Source organism: Peromyscus eremicus, chromosome 5, assembly GCF_949786415.1.
Source record: "Peromyscus eremicus chromosome 5, PerEre_H2_v1, whole genome shotgun sequence".
NCBI lineage: Eukaryota > Metazoa > Chordata > Mammalia > Rodentia > Cricetidae > Peromyscus > Peromyscus eremicus.
The window spans coordinates 8,892,553-8,916,825 of NC_081420.1; the positions used below are offsets into that span (position 1 = coordinate 8,892,553).

Below are 24,273 nucleotides of genomic sequence, written 5' to 3' on the forward strand. Positions count from 1 at the left end.
GGTAATAAAAGAGGAAAGTTCAAGTCACAAATATTCCCTAGTTTTGTTTTTAATGTGGAACCTAGGGCCCCATGTATGGGATACATAGCTACTGAACTATAACTCCAGTTGCTGTTATTTGCTTGGGACTTGGTATTATGTTTTTTATTTTTGGTGTGTGTGTGTGTGTGTGTGTGTGTGTGTGTGTGTGTGTATGAGAGAGAGAGGACAGACAGACAGACATTCTTGCTATGTATTCCAGGCTACTTTTGAATGTACTATGTAACTCAATCTGACCTAGATCTCACCACACTTGATCCTTCAGAGTGCTGGGATTTACAGGTATGAGTCATTCCACTTTGTCTGTTTTTGATTAATTTTTTTTTTAAGATTTTTATATTTATTTACTTTTCTTCATTCTATTTTGTGTACAGGCATTTTGTCTGCATATGTATCTGTCCATCATATGCATGCAGTACCTCAGGAGAAGAGGGAGTCAGATCTCTTGGGACTGGAGTTACAGAGGGTCACTATGTGGGTGCTAAGAACCAAACCTAAATCCTCTGAAAGAGCAGCTAGTGCTCTTTAACCACTGAGCCATCTCTCAAGATTGAACTTTTTAATTATGTAGGTGTGTAAGACCATGGAGACCAGAGACATCAGACCTCCCTGGATCTGGAGTTACAGGCAATTAATTGTAAGCTGCCTGATACAGATGCTGGGAATCAAACCTGGGTCCTCTAGATGAGTGGGCACACTTAAATGTTGAGTTGTCAATCTAGCACACAAACCTTTTTTAAACATTTTATTGTGTAGCCCTGACTGACCCTGAACTCTCTATGCAGACCAGACTAGCCTGGAACTCAGAGATCCACCAACCTGCGCCGTTGAGCACTAGGATCAAGTGTGTGCAACAACACACAACATTTATATCTCATTCTGTAACCCAAACTGGCTTCAAAATCAAATCCTGCCTTCAGCCTCCCAAGTGCTGGGATTACTGACATGTGCCATGGTATCCAGTTTAATACTACATTTTAATATACGACTATGATATAAGGTGAAAAGATCAGTTTACAATCAGATTTTCTTAAAGTTCCAAAGTCATCTAGAGACAGTTTTCACACAGTGAAGTTGTAGCTAAGTAAGTCACTGCAGTAGATGAGCAGTCATTGTGGCACGTGACTATAATGGCGACAGGAGAAGTTTGAGTTTGAGGCTAGTCTAGGCTGCTCGGAAAGAGAACAGGTGCAGTCAGGCGGTGGTGGCGCACGCCTTTAATCCCAGCACCTGGGAGGCAGAGGCAGGCGGATCTCTGTGAGTTCCAGGCCAGCCTGGCTCCAGGAAAGCCAGGGCTACACATAAAAAAAAAAAAAAAAAAGGAAAAAAGAAAAATCAAGTGTGGTAAAGCATCTGTAACTCCACCTTTTGAGAGGTGGAAGCAGGAGCAGAAGTTCAAGGTCATTGTTTGCTATACAGAAAGTTCAAGAGCAGTCTAAGTGACATGACACTGTCTCGAAACTACATGCACAGGTAAGGTGAAACAGCAGACAAAGGAACTGGCCACCAAGCCTGATGACCTTAGTTTAATCCCCAGGACCCACAGAGCGGAAGGCCAGAACCAACTCCACAAGCTCTCCTCTGACCTCCACATGTGTGCTGTGCCACGTGTATGAGAATGGTATCAAAACTACATGCCAAATAATGAATATTAATAAAAAAAAGTTTAAAATACAAACAGATCTGTTAAGAGAAAATTAGGAGTTACTTCAAAGGAGACTTGTAAATCACTAAGAAAAGCTAGTTGTGCTCAATCCTGACTAAAATGTTCATGTACCATAAAGACCCACATCTTTTTTTGTTTTGGATACTGTAGCTCAGGCTGGCCTCAAACTCAAGGCATTCCTCCTGCCTCTGTTTCTCGAGTGCGAAGAAATAGGCATGAGCCACACATCTGGCTTACTTTCTCTTTTATGACATCTCTTTTTACCATGAGGCTATGAAGACTCACCCAGTGAGACAGTATAGACCAAAGTAATAAGTCACTGCCTGTTCAAACTGTTGAGATTAATCTTTTTTCAATATGTCACTTAGTATGTACAATGTATACAGGTTTCTACTAAGAAAAAGTAAAAACAATTTCTACATCTATACAAGTTTGTCAACTACCACGTTAGATGCATAATATTCTCAAAAGGTTAAATGGGGGGGAAGTGGTTTTTTTGAGACAAAGCCTCACACTTTAGAGCAGGCTGACTTAGAACTCACCCTCCAGAGTGTTAAGATTGTAGATGTGAGCCACTATGCCCAGCTCTGTTGCAGTTTTAACAGCACTAGACTCCAGATAGTTGATGAGAACTACAGGTTTACATTTCTATGCCTCTACTCAATCTATCTCTACACTCAAATCTAATTAACGCATTTGTGAAACTAAAGACAAAACTATACACACGTACAATAAATATCAACATGAACCCAAGAAAAGCTGTTTGAGCTGCCAGTAGGTTTTCAAAATAAACTATATACTCTAATATACATCCAGGACAACAGAAATTCAAGATATCCACCACAGCCATTTTTAAGCTAAGAAACCACCAGAGTATTAACCATAGCTGATATCAATCAACAGAAACAAAGGACACACACACACACACACACCCCTCTCTCTCTCTCTCTCTCTCTCTCTCTCTCTCTCTCTCTCTGCAACTTTAGAGATCCACAGAGGAAGGGTTAAATCAACTTTTAATGCCCTGAAAACAATCATCTACATACTACAGAAAAATTCTTATGAAATCTATGTTGTATTTTCAGGCATCTGTTGACTCCTCTTTGGTGACATTATCAGTGCCCATGACAATACAGGGTTAGAGCAGAAACAAAACCAGCATCAAATATGTAAAGCTAAAAGTGATCTTTCAGAAGTGCTGAAACTGGGGCTAAGAGAGGTCAGCTGGTCATAAACTAGTCAGGAAATTCTAAGTTCTAAAAGATAACAACTTTATCTCCCATCACCCTCCAGCAATACATAACACTAAGAGACTCATGTATTCCTCTCCATTTCTATATGCATGTACATGCTTGCACACAGGACGGACCTATAAATACATTTCAAATTTTAAAACTAGAAAAGCTTATCAAGCCCAACTTGGTGGTGGCAGTTATCAAAGGCTGTAACATTACAAGTAGTTCAGAAAAAATTAACCTAATTTAAATTTTGAGTGCTGGCCAAGAAAGCGTCTCATCTTAGCCAAGTTAAATCTGTGCCCAAAATGCACTTCAACTTGCAGCAAGTCTGGCCCATGAGAAAACAACCCATGCTTTATGCAGCAACAGGACTCCAAGTCACTCAAGGTTGCCCTGATCTGATGGCATCGGCAGACCAAAGCCTTCTGGGTTTTTTGTTGTTGTTTTGTTTGTCTGTGTCTTTAGAGCTCATCAACTGTATACCCACCTGGATCTCCAGAGTACAAACCTGACCCGGTCAGACACCCTTAGAGCTGTAACACTCAGCCAGACCTCAGTGGAGCAATCTGGATAAACTACAAAGAACCAACTCTCACAACAGAGGTAAGGCTTAAAAATCAAGGTAAAATTTCCCCAAAAAAGCTCATCGTTAGCTTCCAGCTATGAACTGGCAACAAAAACAAATTAGTTTAAGCTTCCCTTTAAGTGGCCTGTATATATACATTCAAGTATATATTTAAGTTGTACCAAAAGCTGCTTACAAATGGCAATTCCTGTGAAGTAGATGATGATGACGTTCCAGGTAATTCTAGCATGTTTCCTAATGTACTGGTACTGGAGTCTGGATCATCCTGAAAAGATAAATTTATTGAGTTAAATTGCTCTTCTATGGTAATGTCTGTATCTCCTAGTGAACTGGGGGCTGGGAGGAGGGCTGTTTTTTCATTGCTTCCGTCCACTTCACTTCTTTGTTTATTTTTCTGGTTTTCAGTTTCAGGAGCTAATGGCAAGAATGGCCGTTTGACCGCACCAGGTCTACTCTCTGGTGTGCTGTCTCGTTCACTTCCCATGGCCATCTCTACACCGGTTTCTGATTTAGGCTCAATATTGCAGGTGGCATTGGTCTGAGTTTCCTCAAAGATCTCCTCTATACTCTCATCCTCTGTGACTGGCTGTTCTGAGTCCATTTCAGAATCTACATCTGCATCGTCCACACAAGGAAAATTCTCAAAGTGCAGAAAGCCATTCTTGGTCTTCTCTGTTACTCTTAACTGGAGTTCAGGGGAGTTATTACAAGAGGGATCCTGTTTCATAGCAAGTGCTGCTGGACCACCAGGACTCAAGGAAGTGCAAACAACTGGCGACTGAGCTCTTGAATCACTTTTTGCAGGGTCTTGAAAGGATTCTGATCCATCAGCAGACCCACTTAAATACTCTACATTGATCATGGAGGCCAAATCCTGTAGTCTCCGCAGTGGAATGTAACAAGATGGAGAATCTTGTCCATAAGCATTTTGGGATGTTCCACTGGCAGTCGGTAACTGCATAGTACACCCTTTAAGTGGTTCAGAAAAACTGGATTGACCATTACCGAAAGGGCTGTCCTTGTCTTCAGGGGCATCTAAATTCACTGGATTAGAAAAGGACAGCAGACAATTCCTTCTAGATAGTTCACAAGTCTGATCCATACTGTGCCCGCATCAACCTGGAATCCAAAAGACACAGCAATTAATCTAAGTTAACAGACCATCTGACTCCTCTCTTCAAAATGGCAGCCACTTCTGAAGGCCTAGTGGCCTTTCGGCTGCACTTCCAAGGACGGAAAAAGTTCTCCAGGCCGACGACAGGAAAATGGCCTCAGTGAGTCTCCGCGAACTACATCTTCCCGGAGCTGGGCAAATCCTGCCACATGGAAACAGCCCGTTCCTCTTCCCTGCACTGCAGGCTGGTGGACACTGGGGCTGAACTAAAATTAAAACGCCTTGGCAGTCAAAATTCCCAAATCTCAAACGAGAGCCCTCCTCCTCCTCCCCACGCCCAAGGTCTGGCAGCCAAATCTCTTGAAAGAAAAGGGGCTGCAGGTTTGGGGGACAGCTTCTGCACAAAAAGGGATCCCCCTCCTCCTCCTCAGCAAGCTGGGCGCAGCGGTCACAATAGCGCTGCACCCCGCGCCCAGCCGGCGCCAGAGCCTTTGCAGCTACCGTGCGCAGGCCTCAAGCAAGTTGGCCGAGGCGGGTGTGCCCCGGAGCTCGCCCTCCTGACTGCAAACAGACTGGGTTCGCAGCTGCAAGAGCCTAGAGACCGGCACACGGCCGGGAGAGAAACCGAGGCGGCCGGCGAAGCCGAGGCAGGGGAGCAGCAGCTGCTACAAGCTTGACAAACATGGCTGCTGCCGACGCCGACGCCGCCTGCCCGGGCCGCGCTCCTTCCCGCAGCCGCGGCAGCACCTCCCGGCAGCGCGGTTGGCACTCATCAACACTCGGCAGCAAGCAAAGTTTGCTGCGGGAGGGCGGCCGCCCCCGCGCCCCCCAGCCCAGCTACCTGAGGGGAAGCCGAGGCCGAGGTGCGCGCGGCGGGGACGGCCGGCGATGCACGGGCCGCGCCGGCTGGGAGGAAGTTCGCCGCCGCAGCCCGGCCGGCTAGGCCCGAGGCCGGCTGGTAGTGATGGAGGACGGGGAGGGGGCCGCGGCCGCAGCGCCCCCGGCCACCAGCCCTGCTGCTCGGCCACCGGGCCTCCACCGAGTCCCTCACCTCACGGCCACCACCATCTTCCCGGCCCGGCTGTCTCCTCCCTCCCCCTCCCGCCCGTCGCCCACCCCTGCGCACTAGTTACCGTGCCCCGCGCCCCCTCCCGGGCCAGCTGGGGGGAGGGGGTGACCCTCATTACACCGGGGCGCGAGCGGAGCGGAGGGCCGAGAGAGGAGCCGCTCGCCGCACCCCCCTCCCCCCCCCCGCGTCTCTCTTCAGGCAAGAAGGCAGCGAACGCGACCTGCCCCGGCCTATTCCTCCTCCGCCGCCGCCACCGCCTCCTCCTCCTCCTCCTCACACCCCCACCGCGCGCGCCCCCGGGCGGCGCGTGCTCCGGAGAGCGCCTCGCGCTGGCCCGCGTGCGACGGGAGCCCCGGGTGCGCGCGCGCGCCCTCTCCCCCCCCCCCCACACCCCGCGCGCGCTCCCGGGCCTCACTCTTCGGGGTTCAGGGCGGGTGAAGTCGGGCTGGAGAGCGAGCGGGCGGGCGGCCCAATCAGCGGAGCTGCGGCTGCCGCCCCCTCCCCTCCCCGCGCCCGCTCAGGGCCGGGGCCTACGGGCTGGCCCTGCCGCCCGGGCGGGGCCTGGGGCAGGCTCCCTGGGGGCCTCGCGCGCCTCCGGGGAGCGTCGGGGCCCGCGGGCGTCGTGGGTGGCATCGCGAGCCCTTCACCTACCTCGGGGCTCGGCGCCAGCCCCTGGTTGCACACGGCCACCGCGCCCTACGCCTCCTGAACCCCAACCCCGGAGACGCCGGGCCTGGCCCGGGCCTGGCCTGCCGGCCCTGCTCAGGCCCGCGTCAGCCCCGGCCTCCATCTTAGGTTACAGCCCGGGCTCCCCATCCACTGGGCACCTGCCCTCGGCCCGCTGGTTTCGACCCCAGGCCAGGGCAACCCCCCTCTCGCTGTAGGGCTCACCTGGGGGCCTGCGATAGGGTCTTCGAGGCCTCGGGCCCCGAGCAGACGTGGCCGCAGGTGAACCCCCTTGCCCAGCCGCACCCCAAACCCACACCACCACCACCACCACCACGACAGACCCAGCTGAACAGGAAACAAAATGGAGGCAGCAGCTCGGGTCTGCCTCCCCGAGCCAAGCCTGCACGGCCCTGGGGCTCCCTTCTGCCGCAGGCTCGACGCCCGCGAGGCAGGGGGCTGGCTCCTCCCGGGAGCCTCGGGCAGCCGCCCTAGAGCAGCGCAGGCGGGCCCGGGACTCGGCCCTGCGGTGCCCACGGCCCCTCACCCACCACCCCTGCCCTTCCCCCTTCCCTCACTCCTCTCCCTCCCCGAGCCGGGCCGTGCGGGGTGAGCGGCTCCGGGGAGCTGGGTCGGGTTACCCGCCCGGGCACTGGCCGTAGCACCGTGGCCTAAGCCCAGGGATGAGGCCGTGAGACCCCCCAGCCCTGAGCCCACGCCCCGCACCCCGACCGGGATGCAGCCTAAGAGCGCGCCCGCACCTCGGCCTGCCGCTCTGCAGCCCCCGCCCAGTGAGGCCGAGTCCCTAGTCCAGACACCGCGGGGACGAAGCTCCGTCGTCACCCTCGGGCCCAGGGGTCTTCGCTGCCCCGGGCGGGGCGAGGGGAGCTCTGGGGGAGGGGTCCACTAATCCCTGCACCGCCTCCCGCGCCTCGTCTGGGTCTGGGCCTGGCACAGCGGCCCGGGCTGCGGGCGCCGGCGGGCTTGGGGAGGTGCGGGCGCGCGGGGCTAGGGGCCGGGAGGGGCAGCGCCTCGCACAGCGGACGCTGCAGTTCTCCGCACCCAGGCAGATGGCCCTCTCGAGCGCGCCTCACCCCTGAGGCCCAGGCATCGGCACCCCTGCGGGACTGCACGGGGACGGCGGACGCTCTCGAAGGTCCGGCCAAGCCTGAAAGACACGAGCCCCCGGCCTAGGGACACTCTACATTGGGATGATGGGAACCTCCGAGCGTGCACTCAGCACCGGGACCCCGCAGCACCGATCTAGTAGGGCTGTAGCGCGTCCATTCCTCAAAGACAGTGGAAGGGCAGGTCAGGGAACCCGAGCCAGGCCTGATCCCGCAACTCCAGTCCCCTGAGGCTCTTCTCCCTTCCCGCCCGGCTGCTTCCTGGGCTTGCTTCACAGCGAGAAGCTCACCTCAGGCATTACTTGGTCCCTAGGGCGTTAAGCGCATCCTTGTTGTTCAGAGAAAGCCATATTGGACCGCCAAAGAATTTCCGCCTCTTCCAGAAAGCCTTCTGTGATTTGGAGTTCATTTTAAAGCTGAGGGCGCCGCCCTCGATGGCCACGTGACCACCATTCCTCCAGAGGCTTAGTAAATGTGCGTAGTTATTGCCCCAGTAGAGTGTTTACTGGGGGCCCTCTGGTAACAGGACCCCACCGGGGAGAAGAGCCACTTTTGGCATTCTCCTGCCTTGTATCTCTGCCGCTGGGGTATCTGTAATGGGTGAGCCAAACTCCATCCTTCCCTGGCCTTCACCTGGTGACTGGATCCAGCAAGCAGCAGCTCAGGATGCTTCTAGCTGTTTGCTGTCCAAGACCCACAACCCATTAAAAAAGGCTCAAAAATAAGCTTTTAGTATAGCTTCAGCAAGTGCTGGAACTCTGCCCCTGCCAAGAGAGCAAGTGAGTTTCCTTAAAGAAAGCGCGCCGTGGAACCAAGAGCAATGAGGGTATGGTGACCTCAGAGGTTCCTTCGGTTGAAGACCGAGATACTCAAGTTTCCAGATGCAAAGGTGACTGGCAGTTTTCCCTGTGCTAGAACTAGCCTGAGAGAAGCTGGGGCATAATTCGGGGCCCTATCCCATGGGGACCACGTTTTGTTCTACTGAGGAGTTGCTCTTGCTAGCTCCATCAGGCAATTCAATAGCAAATCTCTAACTGGTTCCTTTTTCACAACTAATAGTTTGAGCTGGTCATTTCTAACTGACGGTTACCCCCACCCCCCAATGCTAATGACTCCAACCAAAGTTCTTCCCAGTGCATAGCCATTTTGATGTACTTGGAACAGCCACTGGATGGCCTTGAAGAAGTCATTTTTCAGCCCTCAGCCTCAGTGTCCTCACCTGTGACCTCCAAGTCACAGGCAACTGGGACACCCCATGACAGGCTAACTATCCACCCTTAGCAATTACAGACAGCGCCTGGTGAATGCTGAAATGAAATGTAATTCATTGTTTCCTTCGGCAACCATTTCCTGCATTCTAGGCAATGGACTAGGCTCTGGGGAAGCAAAATATGAGATGTTATACCAGCAATCCTGTTGGCTTCAGGGGGAAAAATGGTTAAATAAAAATACTGAGGTGTGGAGAGAGATTAGCTGATCTCTGCACACTACTGCCCTGCAGGAACCCTTCTTCCTGCCTTCCGACCATCCCCTACATTCAGGATGACCTAAGTACTGACATGGGTAAGACTGGAACCTCAGGGAAAATCAGACTTCCCTGGGTAACACCTAAGGGCCCTCCCTGCCTCTTACAATCAGATTGTCTACCACAGTGACACAAACAGCATGCTTACTGGAGCTAAGTTGAGTATCTTCTCGGGCTTATATTCTCACAAGGATACTGAATCCTTAAGTGAGGCAGGACCATTTTCCTATAGGATGGGTTCTGGAGTGTACACCCAGCTCTTCTGTGGCTGGTCACAACTCAAGGACCTATTCTGGGCCTGTATGTCTCATCTAGAAACAGATGAGAATAAATGCTTGCTGGATGTGTGTTATGCATTAGACCCCACCGAGCACTTGGCACACACCTGTTCCTTTAACTCTTTGCTAGTCTGTGAAGAATTAAGGACTCGGAGGTCAAGCCCTTTGTGCAGGATCTCAGAAGCATTACTTTCACCCGTGTGGTGAGTCGCCATCCTTGTTCTAGCCTGCACACCTAACAGATGCCGTGAGAAGCCAGGCATGTTGGGCACACAGATGTGCAGGGATTTGAATGTTAGGCAGTGGGGTTACCTTAGCCTCCATTTCCTCCTCTGTAATCCATGGTTATTTTATCATGACTCCTACCCTGATGAGAGGTACCTGCTGGGATTTTTGGGCCAAGCAGCAATCTCTTTTAAAACTGTTCTTTTGATTCGTTAATTCAGCAAATACTTGTTAAGGATGATCAGAGCCTTGTGGAGAAACAAACCAGCAATGCTAGAAGAGCACCCAGCAGAAGACCTAGGAAGGACTTCGAGGGGGAATTCTGAAGGATGAAAGGAATAGTCAGGGAGGGAGGGCACAATAGAGAGTCCAGCAGAAGAGCCCAGAGAAACACCATTTGGGGTGAGCTGACCATGACCATGATCTAGAGCATGGGCCAGGAAGCTGTAGGTGTAAGAGGAAGCTGAAATGAAGATAGGAAAGACCACAGGCCTGATCGTGAAGGGCCTTGCAAGGGGCCGGGGTGCCACGGAAGGATAACGGCGTGAGTTTTGCCTGTAGACTAAAAACAGTCCACTATTATCTGAATGCACTAGAAACACACCACAGTCCCGGAAAGGATCCTGCCTCTGGTATGTGCTATGATTGTCATATTCCACAAACAGCAGTAGCTTATGCTTATCCAAGACACTCTCATTTAATCCACTGGGATGGGCATTCTTATTATTTCCATCTTGCAGGCTGAAGCATGATATGCACACAGCCAAACTTCCATCCTCTGCCCAGTTCATACTCTTTGTTCTCAATCAGGGCTTGGCAGAGACATGGAGGCCTCTGATAATTCATCCCAAATGCAGATAGTGGACACTGTGACCATTCCTTCTGGTGAGTCCATGAGTCGCTTCCTTCATGTCTCCACCCAGGAGGTTCTCCAGAGCTAAATTACACTCCTCTTGAGATCAAGGCCAGGCTGGCCACATCAGAGGTCAGACAGCTCTGTCAAAGCAAAGTTATCTTCCTGTCCCGAATACCAGATGACTGTTACTAAACTGTCCCATATCTATAGCTCTAACTCCAAGGACTCCAGCTGCCACTGTCAAGTTTTCTTCCCCTCAAATATCACTTTGAAAAATCCTGTGTATGGTGGCTACTACACCATCACTTACCCAAGTGGCCTGGTGCCAAGACAGGCCACATTCCTCATGTGAATACTTGTGCTGGTCCCTCTGCCTGGCAAACAAATGTTCATATCGGTGTAGAAGATGCCTCCTCAAGTCTGGCAGAGGCAGGTGGATCTCTGTGAGTTCCAGGACAGCCAGGGCTACAGAGAGAAACCTTGTTTTGAAAGAAGAAGAAGAAGAAGAAGAAGAAGAAGAAGAAGAAGAAGAAGAAGAAGAAGAAGAAGAAGAAGAAGCAGCCTTCTCTTAAAGGTGTTGCCCATCAGCTAAAAACATGATCCTTTGCGGTACATTGCTTCTCAATCTGGTCTCAGCCAGTGGGAGAGCCCCTACAACCAGACATAGGGCACACAGTTCCCTGGCATCTAAGACTAAACTTAAAGCAGTGAGACTCAAAGAACGTCACCAGAAAACAATCCTAACTCTGCTCTATCCCTCCCTCACCCCAGCCTGCATCTGACCTGTTTTGAAGGTTTTCTAGGGTCAACCCCCATTGTATATAAACAAAGAAACAACAACAGAAGAGAAGTTGACAGTAACAAAAGTAGGCCGTGCTTGGTGGCACACGCCTGCAACATTAGCACTTGGTGTCAGAAACAGGACTTGGTGTCAGAAACAAGGCCATCCTGCAATATATAGCAAGTTCAAAGACAACCTTGTTGGTATGAGACACTGAGTCAAAGACAAACAAACACCCACCAAACGTATGAGAAGACAGACTACGGGAAGTGGACCAGCCTGGCCTGGGCCTTAGCAGAACAGCTGTGGCTTTCCACTAACTACGTCCTCCACCCATCCAGCTCCTTCCATGGACACCTGATTTTGTTGGGCGCATCTCTACCCTGATTCCATTGGATGGAGGGGAAGGTGGGAGAGTGCCAGGCTTGAGCAGCCTGGGGGACTGACATCAGCAAATTCCTGCAGCCAGGAAATGGTGTGCCTTCAGCCTAAGAGTTGACTTTTACAGCTCACCCAGCATCACCTCCCTTTAACAGGAGGAGATCACATTTGCCGGACAGAGCAGACGGAGGTACGGCCTGCCTGTGGCCGACTCTGTAAGCGATGGGATGGCGCTGTTTCCACTAAGAAGGCCAGGAAAGATGAAGGTGATGAGACTGGATGAAGGCTTGGTGAACCGACAGGAACCTGCTTCAGATAGATTGGAGAGTAAATGGAAAAAGAGGTGAAAAAACAAGAAGCACCAGAAATGGCAGAACACGCCTGTAATGATGGCGAGTGAGAGGTACAGGCAGGAGAATCAGGAGTTCAAAGCCAGCCTGAGCTAAATAATCAGTTTGAGGCCAGCCTGGACTGTTTGAGACCCTGTCTGAAAAACAACGTCTAGAGGTAAGAACAGTAGATGATCTTCCTTTCTGTGGTGGTGATAGTGGTACTAGAGACTAGATCTAGACCGTGGATCTCAACCTTCCTAACGCTGTGGCCCTTTAATACAGCTCCTCATGTTGTGGTGACCTCAACCATAAAGTTATTTTTTTGCTACTTCATAACTGTAACTGTGCTACTGTTATAAATTGTAATGTAAATATCTGTGTTTTCCGATGGTCTTAGGGGACCCCTGTAAAAGGGCCGTTTGACCCCAAGGGGGTCGAGACCCATTGTTTGAGAACCACTTTGCTCCTGCTTAGCAAAGCTCCTGTTCAGTAGCTACACTGTACCTCATTGACCCTTGACCCCTTTAAAGATCCGGAGTGGGGCTGGAGAGGTGGCTCAGAGGTTAAGAACACTGGCTGTTCTTCCAGAGGTCCTGAGTTCAATTCCCAGCACCCATAGGGTGGCTCACAACCATCTGTAATGAGATCTGGCGCCCTCTTCTGGCTTACAGGGATACATGCAAACAGAACACTGTATACATGATAAATAAATAAATCTTAAAAAATTAGCCGGGCGGTGGTGGCGCACGCCTTTAATCCCAGCACTCGGGAGGCAGAGCCAGGCGGATCTCTGTGAGTTCGAGGCCAGCCTGGACTACCAAGTGAGTTCCAGGAAAGGCTCAAAGCTACACAGAGAAACCCTGTCTCGAAAAACCAAAAAAGAAAAAAAGGAAAAAAAAAAAATAAATAAAAAAAAATAAATCTTAAAAAATTAAATAAAATAAAATAAAGATCTGGAGTGGCTGGATGAGGTAGGTCAGTGATAGGGTACTTGTCAGTATACCAGGCCCTGAGTTCCACATAACTCACAGATTTGAAATGGAATTTATTTTCTTATTTTACTTATTTATTAATCTATTTATTTTTAATACAAGGTCTCACACTGAAGCCCAAGCTGATTTCAAATTCTCAGTCATCCTGCTACAGCCTCCAGGGTGCTGGGCCAGGCATCTCTATCAAATTGACATGAAAGGCTCCAGATGGCAAAACTAGGCTCCATCATCAACTCCCTCGGCCCGTTCATACTGACTTTCAGTCAGAAAAGAGTGGATTCTGTTTCTCAATTAAAACCAATGTACTGGCTTTGGGGTGTTACTCAGTGGTGGGGAGACTGCCTAGCACACATGAGGCCCTGAGTTCTATCTCCAACAGGGGATTTTGGAAGACAAAGTTCTGGAAATTTATTCTACTAGTATCACCCATGCTCAGAAGAATCTTTACACACCCTGGGTGAACCCAGGATTAGGCAGAGCAAGGACAGCATCCTGGCAGAGGTGGGCTTTCTGAAGAGACTAGAGAAGGCTGGGGGTAAACCCCGGGAGTAGAGTTCTTGCCTAGTCTGTGAGGCCCAAAGTCCAACCCAGCAAAGAAAAGATTCTTTTTTTTTTTTCTATCATCAGCTTGATACAGTACACATTCTTATCCTAATAGTGAAATGTTTCACTAATGCTTGCCCAGTGACTGAGTAAAACCAAAACTTATTATAAGCCATAGTACAATCATCCTCGGGTCCCCCCCGCTAGGTAGCCTCCCTGGATCTGTGAGTTGCAGTCTGATTGTCCTTTGCTTTATATATAGTATCCACTTATAAGTGAGTACATACCACGTTTGTCCTTCTGGGTCTGGGTTACCTCACTCAGAATAATATTTTCTAGTTCTATCCATTTGCCTGCAAATTTCATGCTGTCATTGTTCTTCTCTGCTGAGTAGTACTCCATTGTGTATATGTACCACATTTTCTTAATCCATTCTTCAATTGACGGGCATCTAGGTTGTTTCCAGGTTCTGGCTATTACAAATAGTGCTGTTATGAACATAGTTGAGCATGTGTCCTTGTGGTATGATTGAGCATTCCTTGGGTATATGCCCAAGAGTGGTATGGCTGGTATGTGGTATGTCCTTAAAAGTACAAAAGAAATTCAGTTCCCCAACCACCCCCACCTGCTTCCTTGAGCTCTGTAGTTGTTTTTGTTTTGAGACGAGTCTCAGATAGCCCAGACTAGTTTCAAACCTTGCTATGTAGCTGAGGATAACCTTGAACTCCTGGTCTTCCTGCTTCCCCATCCTGAGTGCTGAGATTAGAAGGGTGAGTCAACATGCATATATACCTTTTTATTGAGATATAAGTAATATATTGTAAATTCACCTCTCTAAATATATGTACAACCCAGTGGCTCAGAGGATAAGGACATTTGCTACCAAGACTTACAACCTGAGTTTGACCCCTGGGACCCACAAGGTTGAAGGAGAGAGCCAACTCTTACAAGTCGTCCTCCGGCCTCCACATGTACAGTGTGACACACTTATACAGGCACACATATACACATAGAATTAAATATGTAATAAAAATTTTAAGCCAATGGATTTCAGCGTATTCACAACACTCTTAAAAACAAGTCCATCTTTGGCTGGACAGATGGCTCAACATTTAAGAGCACTGGCTGCTCTTCAAGAGGACCTGGTTTCAAATCCCAGCAACCACATGGAAACTCACAACTGTCTGTAACTCCAGTTCTAGGGGATCTAGCACCCTCACACAGACATACATGCAGGCAAACAGCAATGCACATAAAATATAAATCAATAAATCATTAAAAAAATTAGGCAGGAGCCGGGCGGTGGTGGCGCACGCCTTTAATCCCAGCACTCGGGAGGCAGAGCCAGGCGGATCTCTGTGAGTTCAAGGCCAGCCTGGGCTACCAAGTGAGTTCCAGGAAAGGCGCAAAGCTACACAGAGAAACCCTGTCTCGAAAAACCAAAAAAAAAAAAAAAAAAAAAAAAAAAAAAAAAAAATTAGGCAGGGGGTGGTGGTGCATGCCTTTAATTCTAGCACTCAGGAGGCAGAAACAGGCCGATCTCTGAGTTTGAGGCCAGCCTGGTCTACAGAGCCAGCTCCAGGACAACCAGGGCTACACAGAGAAGCCCTGTCTCAAAAAACCAAAAGTAAATATATTAATTAAAATGAGATGGGGCCAGGTGTGGTGGTGCATATCTTTGACCTTAGCACTGAGGAGGCAAGCCTGGCCTACTTAATGAGTTCTGGGCTAGCCAGGACTCCACAGTAAGACTCTATCTCAATAATAATAAGCAAATAAAATAAAATTAAATTAAATGAAAATGGGTTAGCAGGTAGTGTTTGCTACGAAAGCCTGATGACCTGACCTCAGCTCTGGAACTCACATACAGGCGGAAAACAACCTTAAATCTCCTGGGATAAGAGTTTTGTTCTGTCTCTGCACTATCCTTGAACTTGTTTTCTTTTAGAAATGCACAGTCAAAGATGAAGGCATGCCTCTACCCCAGGTTTGTGCCCTTGAGCATATCGCCCAGCCCATTGTATGTCAGGCTCCCTTGGCCTTCCGTATGCTTCTCTGGTTTTTCTGAGCAGCCCAGCAGCTGTTCCAGCATTTACTAGACTCGTTCCTGCTTTTCCTCAGCCTCTCCCCAAGTCTTTGGCCAGTCTATTTGATTTATTGTCTAGTTTTTCTTTTTTATATGGGATCTAGCCAGTGAGTAAGGGGTGTTTCTGTTCAGTAGATCAGGCTGGCTTTGAACTCACAGAGATTGGCCCACCTCTGCCTCCCAAATGCCAGAATTAAGTGTGTGCCACCACAATTGGCAATATATATATATTTATTTATTTATTTATTTATTTATTTTTTGGTTTTTCGAGACAGGGTTTCTCTGTGTAGCTTTGCGCCTTTCCTGGGACTCACTTGGTAGCCCAGGCTGGCCTCGAACTCAGAGATCCGCCTGGCTCTGCCTCCCGAGTGCTGGGATTAAAGGCGTGCGCCACCACTGCCCGGCCATATATTTATTTTTAATTAAAGAAGTTGAAGAGCAATTGAAGATGCCTGACGTCAGCCTTTGACTTCCACATGGCACACACATACACACACCACACATACACTCACACATACAAATATGTACACATACATACAAACATACCATATACAGAGAGAGACATACACACACACTACACACACACATACACATATACACACTACACTCACACACACATATACATACACACAGAAACATACACACATACATACATACATACAAATATACACACAGACATACGTATACACCACAGAGACATATACACACACATACACTCTCACACACATATACATACACACAGAGAAACATACATATATATATACATACACACACACACCATACACACACAGAGAAATGTAGATTTATAAGCTAGGAAGACAACTCAGTCAGTAAATTGCTTCCCTTGCAAGCACAAGAATGATAAGCTTAATATCCGGGAGCCATGTTTAAAAAAAAAAAAGCTGGGTGTGGTGCTTGCCCTTGAGTATTGGGAAGGCAGAGCCTAGAAGGGCCTTGGGACTCACTGGCCCCAGTTACAGCCTGCTTGGCAAGTTCCAGGCCAGTGAGAGACCCTAAAGGAAGGAAGAGAGAGAGAAAGAGAGAAAGAGAGAGAGGTGGGCGGTGTCTAAGGAAAGACATCCAATATTGTCTTCTGAACACACACGCACTCACACACAATGAAGAGACATAAAACAAGGAGTGGAGGCTCAGGGTTCTACCAGGCCCTCAGGAAGCAGGCAGAAGGATTGCCCTAAAAGTTGGAGGCCAGCCTCGGCTATGTCATGAGATCCTATCTGAAGAAAGCAAGCTAAGTTGAGCATGTTGGTACACGCCTTTAATTCCAGCACTCAAGAGGCAGAGGTAGGAGAATCTCTGTCAGTTTGAGACCAACCTAGTCTATGTAGCAACCTCCAGAACAGCCAGGACTACATAGAGACCCTGTCTCAAAAACAAACAAACAACAACAACAACAAAACAATCAAACCAAAAAAAATTACAAAAAATATAAGTATAAGGCTTTTGTGTGTGTATGTATGGCTTGGGTTTGGGGGGTTTTTCTTTGTTTTGTTTTTTGTTTGTTTCTGGTTTTTCAAGACAGGATTTCTCTGCGTAACAGTTCCTGGCAGACCTGGAACTCACTCTGTAGATCAGGCTGTTCTTGAACTCACAGAGATCTGCCTGTCTCTGCCTCCCGAGTGCTGGGTGGCTCCCTGCACCGCCATCGCCCGGCAGTGTAAGGTTTTTATACCTAACTTCTTTAACTCAGCCTTTCTCTTTCTCCTTTCTTTGTCTTCTTCCTCCCTGCTCCCTCCAGACAAAAATCCCACCAGCTTCCAACTAATCATTATGCAGCACAGTTCATCCTGCCTCAGCCTCCCAGGTGCCGAGACTGCAATCAGGAGTCATTAAGCCAGGTGAGACTTAATGTGTCCATCTATGCATTGTGGGTTCATTCCTCCTTCCCTTTTATGACTAATATTCCATTGCATAACTACACCACATTTTGTTTTCCCATTGATGAACAATGACTTTCACTTTAGGACTATATAAAATGTTGCCATGAACATTCATGTACATACTTTTTGCTTTTGGGTTTTTCGTTTTTATTTGTTTGGTTTTTTTCAAGATAGGGTTTCTCTGTGTAGCATTGGCTATCCTGGATCTTGCTCTGTAGACCAGACTGGAACCGAACTCAGAGATCTGCCTGCCCCTGCCTTCCAAGTGGTGGTGTTAAAGGCATGCTTTTTTTTTTTTTAAAAAAAACTTGGCACAAAAAAAGTTTAAGTATCACAAAGCGTATCAGTTGGCTAAATATATTATAAACAAAATCAGCCATAATACAGCATAACCTTTATGTTAATATGTGTGTCTCAGTGGAGGGTTGTGCACTTGAGTGCAGTGCCCCTGGAGACCAACAAAAGGTATCAGATCTCCCTGGAACTAGAATTACATGCTGTTGTGAGCTGCCTGCGTCCAGGACTGGGAATCAGACCTGGGTCTCCTGTAAGCACAGTCCACACTCTTAAACCACTGAAGCATATCTCCGCTCCCCGTGGATGGGTTCTTACAGGGGTATATATACCTTCAGTTCTCTTGAGTGTGTACCCAAGAGTAGAACTGCTGGGCTGTGTGAAAACTCTCTACTTAGCAGTCACCAGAGATGCATGACAGTTCTCTTTCCCAGGAGCTGTGCATGAGGATTCTGAGTTCAACAGCCTTTTTCCCTATAAAGTGGTAACTCATTATGGTTTAAATTTGCATTTGTTTAGTGACTAATGGTGTTGAGCATCTTTTCAATGTTTGTTGGCTTTTTTGTTTTTCAGATCCAGTCTCATGTAGCCCAGGCTGGCCTCCTTGAACTCCTGATTCTCCTGCTGCTGCTACCTACTAAATGCTGTGATTACAGGATTTGCTATTGCAAGCACTGTGCCACCACACTTGATTTCTTACTGGCTTTTTACATTTTATATTTCTCCTTTGAAGAAATCTCTGTTTAGATTCTTTGCTTTTTGTTAAAAATTGGGGAAGTGGTGGCACACACCTTTTTTCCCAGCATGTAGGAGGCAGAGACAGGTGGATCTCAGAGTTTGAGGCCAGACTGGTCTACAGAGCAAGTTCCAGGACAGCCAGGATTACACAGAGAAATCTTGTCTCAAAAAAAGGGGAGGGGGACTTGATCCAAATGTGGTGGCACACACCTTTAATCTAAGGCCCCAGGGGTAGAGGTAGGTAGACCACTCTGAGTTTAGGACAGCCTATTCTACAGAATGTGTTTTAGACCAGCCAGGGATATTTAGTGAGACCCTGTCTCAAAATAAAAATTAAAAAAAAAGAAGAAAAGGAAATTTGTCTTATTGTTGAATTGTGAAAGTGTTCACATATTCAGACATCTAGGCTCCTGCCTCAGTCTCCCGAGTGCAGAGAATATACATATGCTACTGTGCCCATAGGGGCTCACCTTGTAGCCCAGGCTGGCCTTGAACTCAGGTCAATTTTCCTGCCTCTGTCCCTCAAGAGGTGGGATTATAAACATATGCACCATGCCATCCAACTACACACATCCACTTATTTATTTCCTTACTGAGTCTCATTAGACCAGGTTAGCCTTGAACTCATGACCCTTCTGCCTCCACCTCATGACTGCTAGAATTACAAGCATACTAGAATTTGGCTTTTTTTTTTTTTTTTTTTTTTTTTTTTTGTCCTTTCTTGAGACAGGTATGTATCTCCAACTGGCCTGGAACTCACTATCTACACTAGGCTGGTCTAAAACCCAGAGATCTACTTCCCTCTGCCTCCTAAGCTCTGGTACCAGAGGTATGATGAGCCACCACACCTGTCCCTTGTCTAGCTTTTTTTGTGACAGAGTCTTGCTGTGTAGTTTGAGCAAGTCTTAAACTGATGGCAATCTTCCTGCCTTCCCCTTAGGGGCGGGATGATTGCAGTGTGAGCCATCACACCCAGCTAGTGCTGGACTTTTGATGTGACTGGGCCAGTTACCCTGAGCAGACCCATGTTCCGAAGTGGGCAGGTACTTCCTTATGGTGTCATCTAACCTCTCCCACGTCCCCTTCTCTTCCGGAAAAATGGACACAGAGTCCGGGACTGGGACAGCTTGGGTTAGAACTTCTGGCAAGAATCCTTTCCCCAGGCCACTGCTGCAGCTCTGTGATCTCAGTCACTCTAGAGGCCGTGCAGGAGGATTAGAAATTCAAGGCCAGCTGGGCAGCTTAGTTTCTTTCTCAAACTAAAAGTTAATTACTAAATAATAATAGTAACAACAACAACAACAACTTAGTTTCTTTCTCCAACTAAAATTTAATTACTAAATAATAATAGTAACTTAGTTTCTTTCTCAAACTAAAAGTTAATTACTTTATGTAAGTAATATATAAAATAAAAGTAAACATAATAACAATAACAACAACAATAATAATAAATAGCAACAACAATAAAGAGCAGTTGCCTAACATGTGTGAAGCTTTGTGTTTAATTCCAGTATCTTCCCATGGACACAAAAATGCTTCTTTTTCTGTGAAGGGGGACATTCCTATAATCCCCCACACTTATGAGGCTGAGCAGAAGCACCAGGAGGTCAAGGTCAGCAGGATCTTTACAAGGAGTTCCTGTCTCAAACAAATTAAAAAAAACAACAACAAAAGAGCAGAGAGACAACTCAAAAGTTAAGAACATTGGCTATTCTTCCAGAGGACCCACGTTCGAGTCTCAGAACCTACATGACTGCTCAAAACTGCCTGTAACTGGGGTTCTAAGGGTCCTCATGCCCTCTTCTGGCCTTCTTGGGCATTAAGCATGCATGCGGTGCACAAACATACACACAAAATAAAAAATAATTTATAAAAAGTGCTTCTTTCACAAGGCTGGTATCTGTTTCTTGGGTTTTTGTTTTGTTTTGTTTTGTTTTGCCATATTCCGTTTTGGAGAGGCTTTGAGAATGGAGGAAAGATACTATGCTTGTGGTTGAAGACACAGAAAATATGAAAATATGGAAACGGGTCACGGGAGAGAGTGGGCGCTGTGTTGGTCCTGGGACAGTCATCATGGAGGGAGTAGGTCTTGGGACTGGAAGTCATTGTAGGGGTGAGAGAGGCAGTGAGAAACTCCATGCACAATGGGATGACCACCTGAGTTCTGACAGTTGAAAAGAGCCCTGGCTCCTTCTGTCTGGCACCCTCACATAGGATCAGTTGGTGGATCTAGAGTTGGTAACCCAGCCTAGAGAAAGCTACAGAGGCCTGAAGTTCCAGAGCGTCTCCATAATCAGACCTGGAAGCCTTGGGATTGGATACTGACGGGTTAGAGGCCTGGCTACTGTTTGTATCAGTGAGCCTTGGGCAAAGGGTGGGGCAGAAAGGAAGTACTGGGGGATCATGAAGGTGATCACTGTTTTTTTTTTTTTTTTTTTTTTTTTTTTTTTTTTAAGATTTATTTATTTATTATGTACACAGAAGAGGTTGCCAGACCTTATTACAGATGGTTGTAAGCCACCATGTGGGTGCTGGAAATTGAACTCAGGACCTCTTGAAGAGCAATCAGTGCTCTTAACCTCTGAGCCATCTCTCCAGCCCCATGTTTTTTTTTTTTTCTGGTTCTAGAATATCATGGATTAAACCTAGAGCCTCAAGAATGCTAGGCAAGCACTCCACCACTGATCTTTATCCACATCTCTCTTTTTACTTTTTATTTTGAGACAGAGTTAAGTTGTCCAGAAGTTGTTTGAGCTTCCCCACATAGACCTTAAGGAACAACTATTCACTCCAGAGAGTATCAACGACGGACCAACCCAAGAGACAATTCCACCCACATCTTGCTTGATGAACCAATGAGTTGATTACTTACAGGAATATGGGTGAGTTATTACTTTACAGAAGCATGAATAACTCAAAGGCAGCTGCATAATCCAAAAGTCCACCCTAGCATGGATGAAGACACAGGAAAGCTGTATCTCCAGAGCTCCCTATACATCTTAGAAGCTCAGAGATTGTACTGTTCTTAGCCACTGTTACTGCTTTTATAACCTGGAAGCGTGCTTTTGAAAATCTTGTAATGGCCGGGCAGTGGTGGTGCACACCTTTAATCCCAGCACTTGGGAGGCAGAGCCAGGTGGATCTCTGTGAGTTCGATGCTAGTCTGGTCTACACAGTGAGTTCCAGGACAGGCTCCAAAGCTACACAGAGAAACCCTGTCTCAAAAAAACAAAAAACAAACCAAACCAAACCAAAACCACAACTCCCCAAAAATAAACAGACAAAAAAAAAAAAAAAAAAAAAAAAAAAAACAGGGTTTCTCTGTGTAGCCCTTATTGTCCTGGATCTCACTCTGTAGACCAGGCTGGCCTGGAACTCAGAGATCCGCCTGCCTCTGCCTCCTGAGTGCTGGGATTAAAGGCGTACGCCATCATGCCTCACATCTGACTCTCACATTTTTTCTAGATCTTCTTCTGTGATATTTCCTGAACCTTGAAGAGAGTGTCTATTTTCTTCCATTTATGGCTAAACAATAATCTATTATATCAGAGAGAGAGAGAGGTGATTTTTTAGAATGACTTATAGACTGTGGTCCATCTAATCCAACAATGGCTGCCTATGAATGGAAGGTCCAAGAATCCAGTAGTTGCTCAGTCCTCAAGGCTAGGTGTCTCAGCTGGTCTTCAGTAGATGATGGAATCCCAAAGTAGTATGTTCTAACACCAGGGAAGGAATGGACTTGTTAGTGAGGCAAGGCTAAGCAGGCAAAGAGCAAGCAAGCTTCCTTCTTCAAAGGTGTCCTTATATAGTCTTCCAGCAGAAGGTGTGGCCTGGATTAGAGGTGGGTTTTCCCAGATCAAAATATCTGGATTAAAGATGTGTCTTCCTGCCTCAAAGATCCAGAATAGACATGGATCTGCCTACTTCAAATTAAGCAAAAATCCCTCCTAAGTGTGCCACTCCATTTTTGTCTTAGTTAATTCCAGATGTAGTCAAGTTGATAACCAAGAACAGCCATCACAGTAGACATACAACCAATAGGCTTCATGGTGTGTGAGGCCTCAGGTTTTATGACCTCCCCATAGGGATATAACTCACCACTGGAACTGGGATTTTCACACAATTTTAGGTATCCTAAGTGTACCCTTTCCCACCAGACAGAGTGACTTTGTTTAAACTCCTTAACAGGGAGCTGGAGAGAGGGCTCCATGGCTAAGAACACTTGTTCTTTTAGAGGACAGGGTTTGATTTCCAGCACCCACATGTCAGTTCACAATAGTCCATAACTTCAGTTCCTGGGGATCCCACTGCTTTTTCTGACTTCTGAGGGCATCAGACACAGATGTGGTACACATACATACATGTGAGCAAAACATATACATAAAATAAAATAAAATAAACCAATCTTTTTTTAATTAAAAAAAGACAAATCTTCTCTAACAGTTATTTTAATGTTTTTTTTTTCTAGATGCTTTTCCAAACCTGTAAGTTGCTCAAGGGTTAGTGTTACATAATTAGATCTTTATACAAAGAGGGAGTAAGATGTCTAGAGGCCCATAGTTATTCATTCCAAGCAAGTGCCATTTGGTATCCGATAGCTTAAGAGCATACTAAAAGACCAATATACCATGAACAGCAACAGCAGATATATCTCAAAAAAAAAATCTCCTCACTTGTGTCAACTGTTTGTCAAAAGAGTAATGTTTGGCTGGCTGGGTGATGGTGCTTGCCTTTAATCCCAGCACTTGGGAGGCAGAGGCAGGCAGATCTCTGAGTTCTGAGTTTGAGGCCAGCCTGGTCTACAGAGCAAGTTCCAGGTCAGCCAGGGCTACACAGAGAAACCCTGTCTCAAAACAAACAAACAAACAAACAAATAAACAGTGATGCTCAGCACCTTTGAGTACCTCCTTCCTCACTGGAGGGAAGAGAAAGGCTGGTGGGACAGGGAGAGAGCTTCCTGGCTTGGCAGCACAAGCCTTTGTACTCCCAGAACTGGGGAGGCAGAGGTGGGTGGATCTCTGTGAATCTGAGACCAGCCAGGGTTGCATCGTGGGAACTTGGATTTTTTTGTTTGTTTTGTTTTGCTTTGAGATAGGGCTTCTCTGTATGACCCTTGTTGTCCTAAACTCACTCTGTAGACCAGGCTGGCCTCCAACTCATAGAGATCCACCTGACTGTGCCTCCTGAGTGCTGGGATTAAAGATGCGTGCCACCACTACCCAGTCAGAGCCTGTCTTTAAAATGAAAAAAATAGAAGATTAGGGAAGCTAATGAAGCTCTCCAGGCTCAGAAAGTTAGTAAGTTGCAAGTTTCACAAGGCATTTGCCCAGGGTGCTAGAAGCCCTAAACAACTGCCAGGAAGAAGGCCGTCTCCAGCCAGCCGCCTGCCTGCAGGTTCTCTACAGGAGCTCCGAGGAGGCGGCTGCCTCTCAGGGCTCTTCTAGTGACCTTTTACCTGAACTACTGTAAGATCTCAGTAAACTTACTGGTTTAGTAAGCTAGACCTCTGTGAAGTTGGTTTTTTGTTTGTTTTTTTGCAACCACATCCGGGCACATCTCCTCCAAAGGGAAAGTCATTCAACAGGTACAGTGACAGATTCATCTCATTTAGCTCTCCATAATCCAGCCATTGTTCACGCCATCCAGCCTTTTCACTCCAGTGTGTTGCGGCTGCTGTGGCATCATGGTACATTCCCACATTCCCCATGGTCTCAGGACTAGCCTGCATGGGCTCAGGTCTCCTCAGGCCCAAAAGGGAACGTGGCCATGTTCTGACCTATCATGGCTGCCACTGGAGCCCAATCTAGTTCTGACAGGCTCTGGGATAGCTTTGTGGCTC

The 24,273-nt window shown here is 47.4% G+C and overlaps 1 protein-coding gene across 5 annotated transcripts in view; it reads right to left on the reverse strand.

Annotated features, from left to right (window-relative positions):
• The window catches only part of Nsd1 (nuclear receptor binding SET domain protein 1), a 109,935-nt gene extending 103,208 nt beyond the window's left edge, over positions 1-6,727 (reverse strand). Inside the window, exons 1-3 of one of the 5 annotated variants that reach the window (XM_059262874.1) lie at positions 6,604-6,726; positions 4,535-4,648; positions 3,705-3,794 (exon numbers count right to left, since the gene is read on the reverse strand). In XM_059262874.1, the coding sequence (XP_059118857.1) occupies positions 3,705-3,794; positions 4,535-4,564 (120 nt within the window). In that variant the 5' untranslated portion in view covers positions 4,565-4,648; positions 6,604-6,726. Of the gene's footprint in view, positions 1-3,704; positions 4,649-5,776; positions 5,926-6,603 lie in introns of those variants that run through there. The other 4 variants (XM_059262873.1, XM_059262872.1, XM_059262871.1 and 1 more) reach the window with 4 other exon arrangements.
• Positions 6,728-24,273: the final 17,546 nt, after the last annotated feature.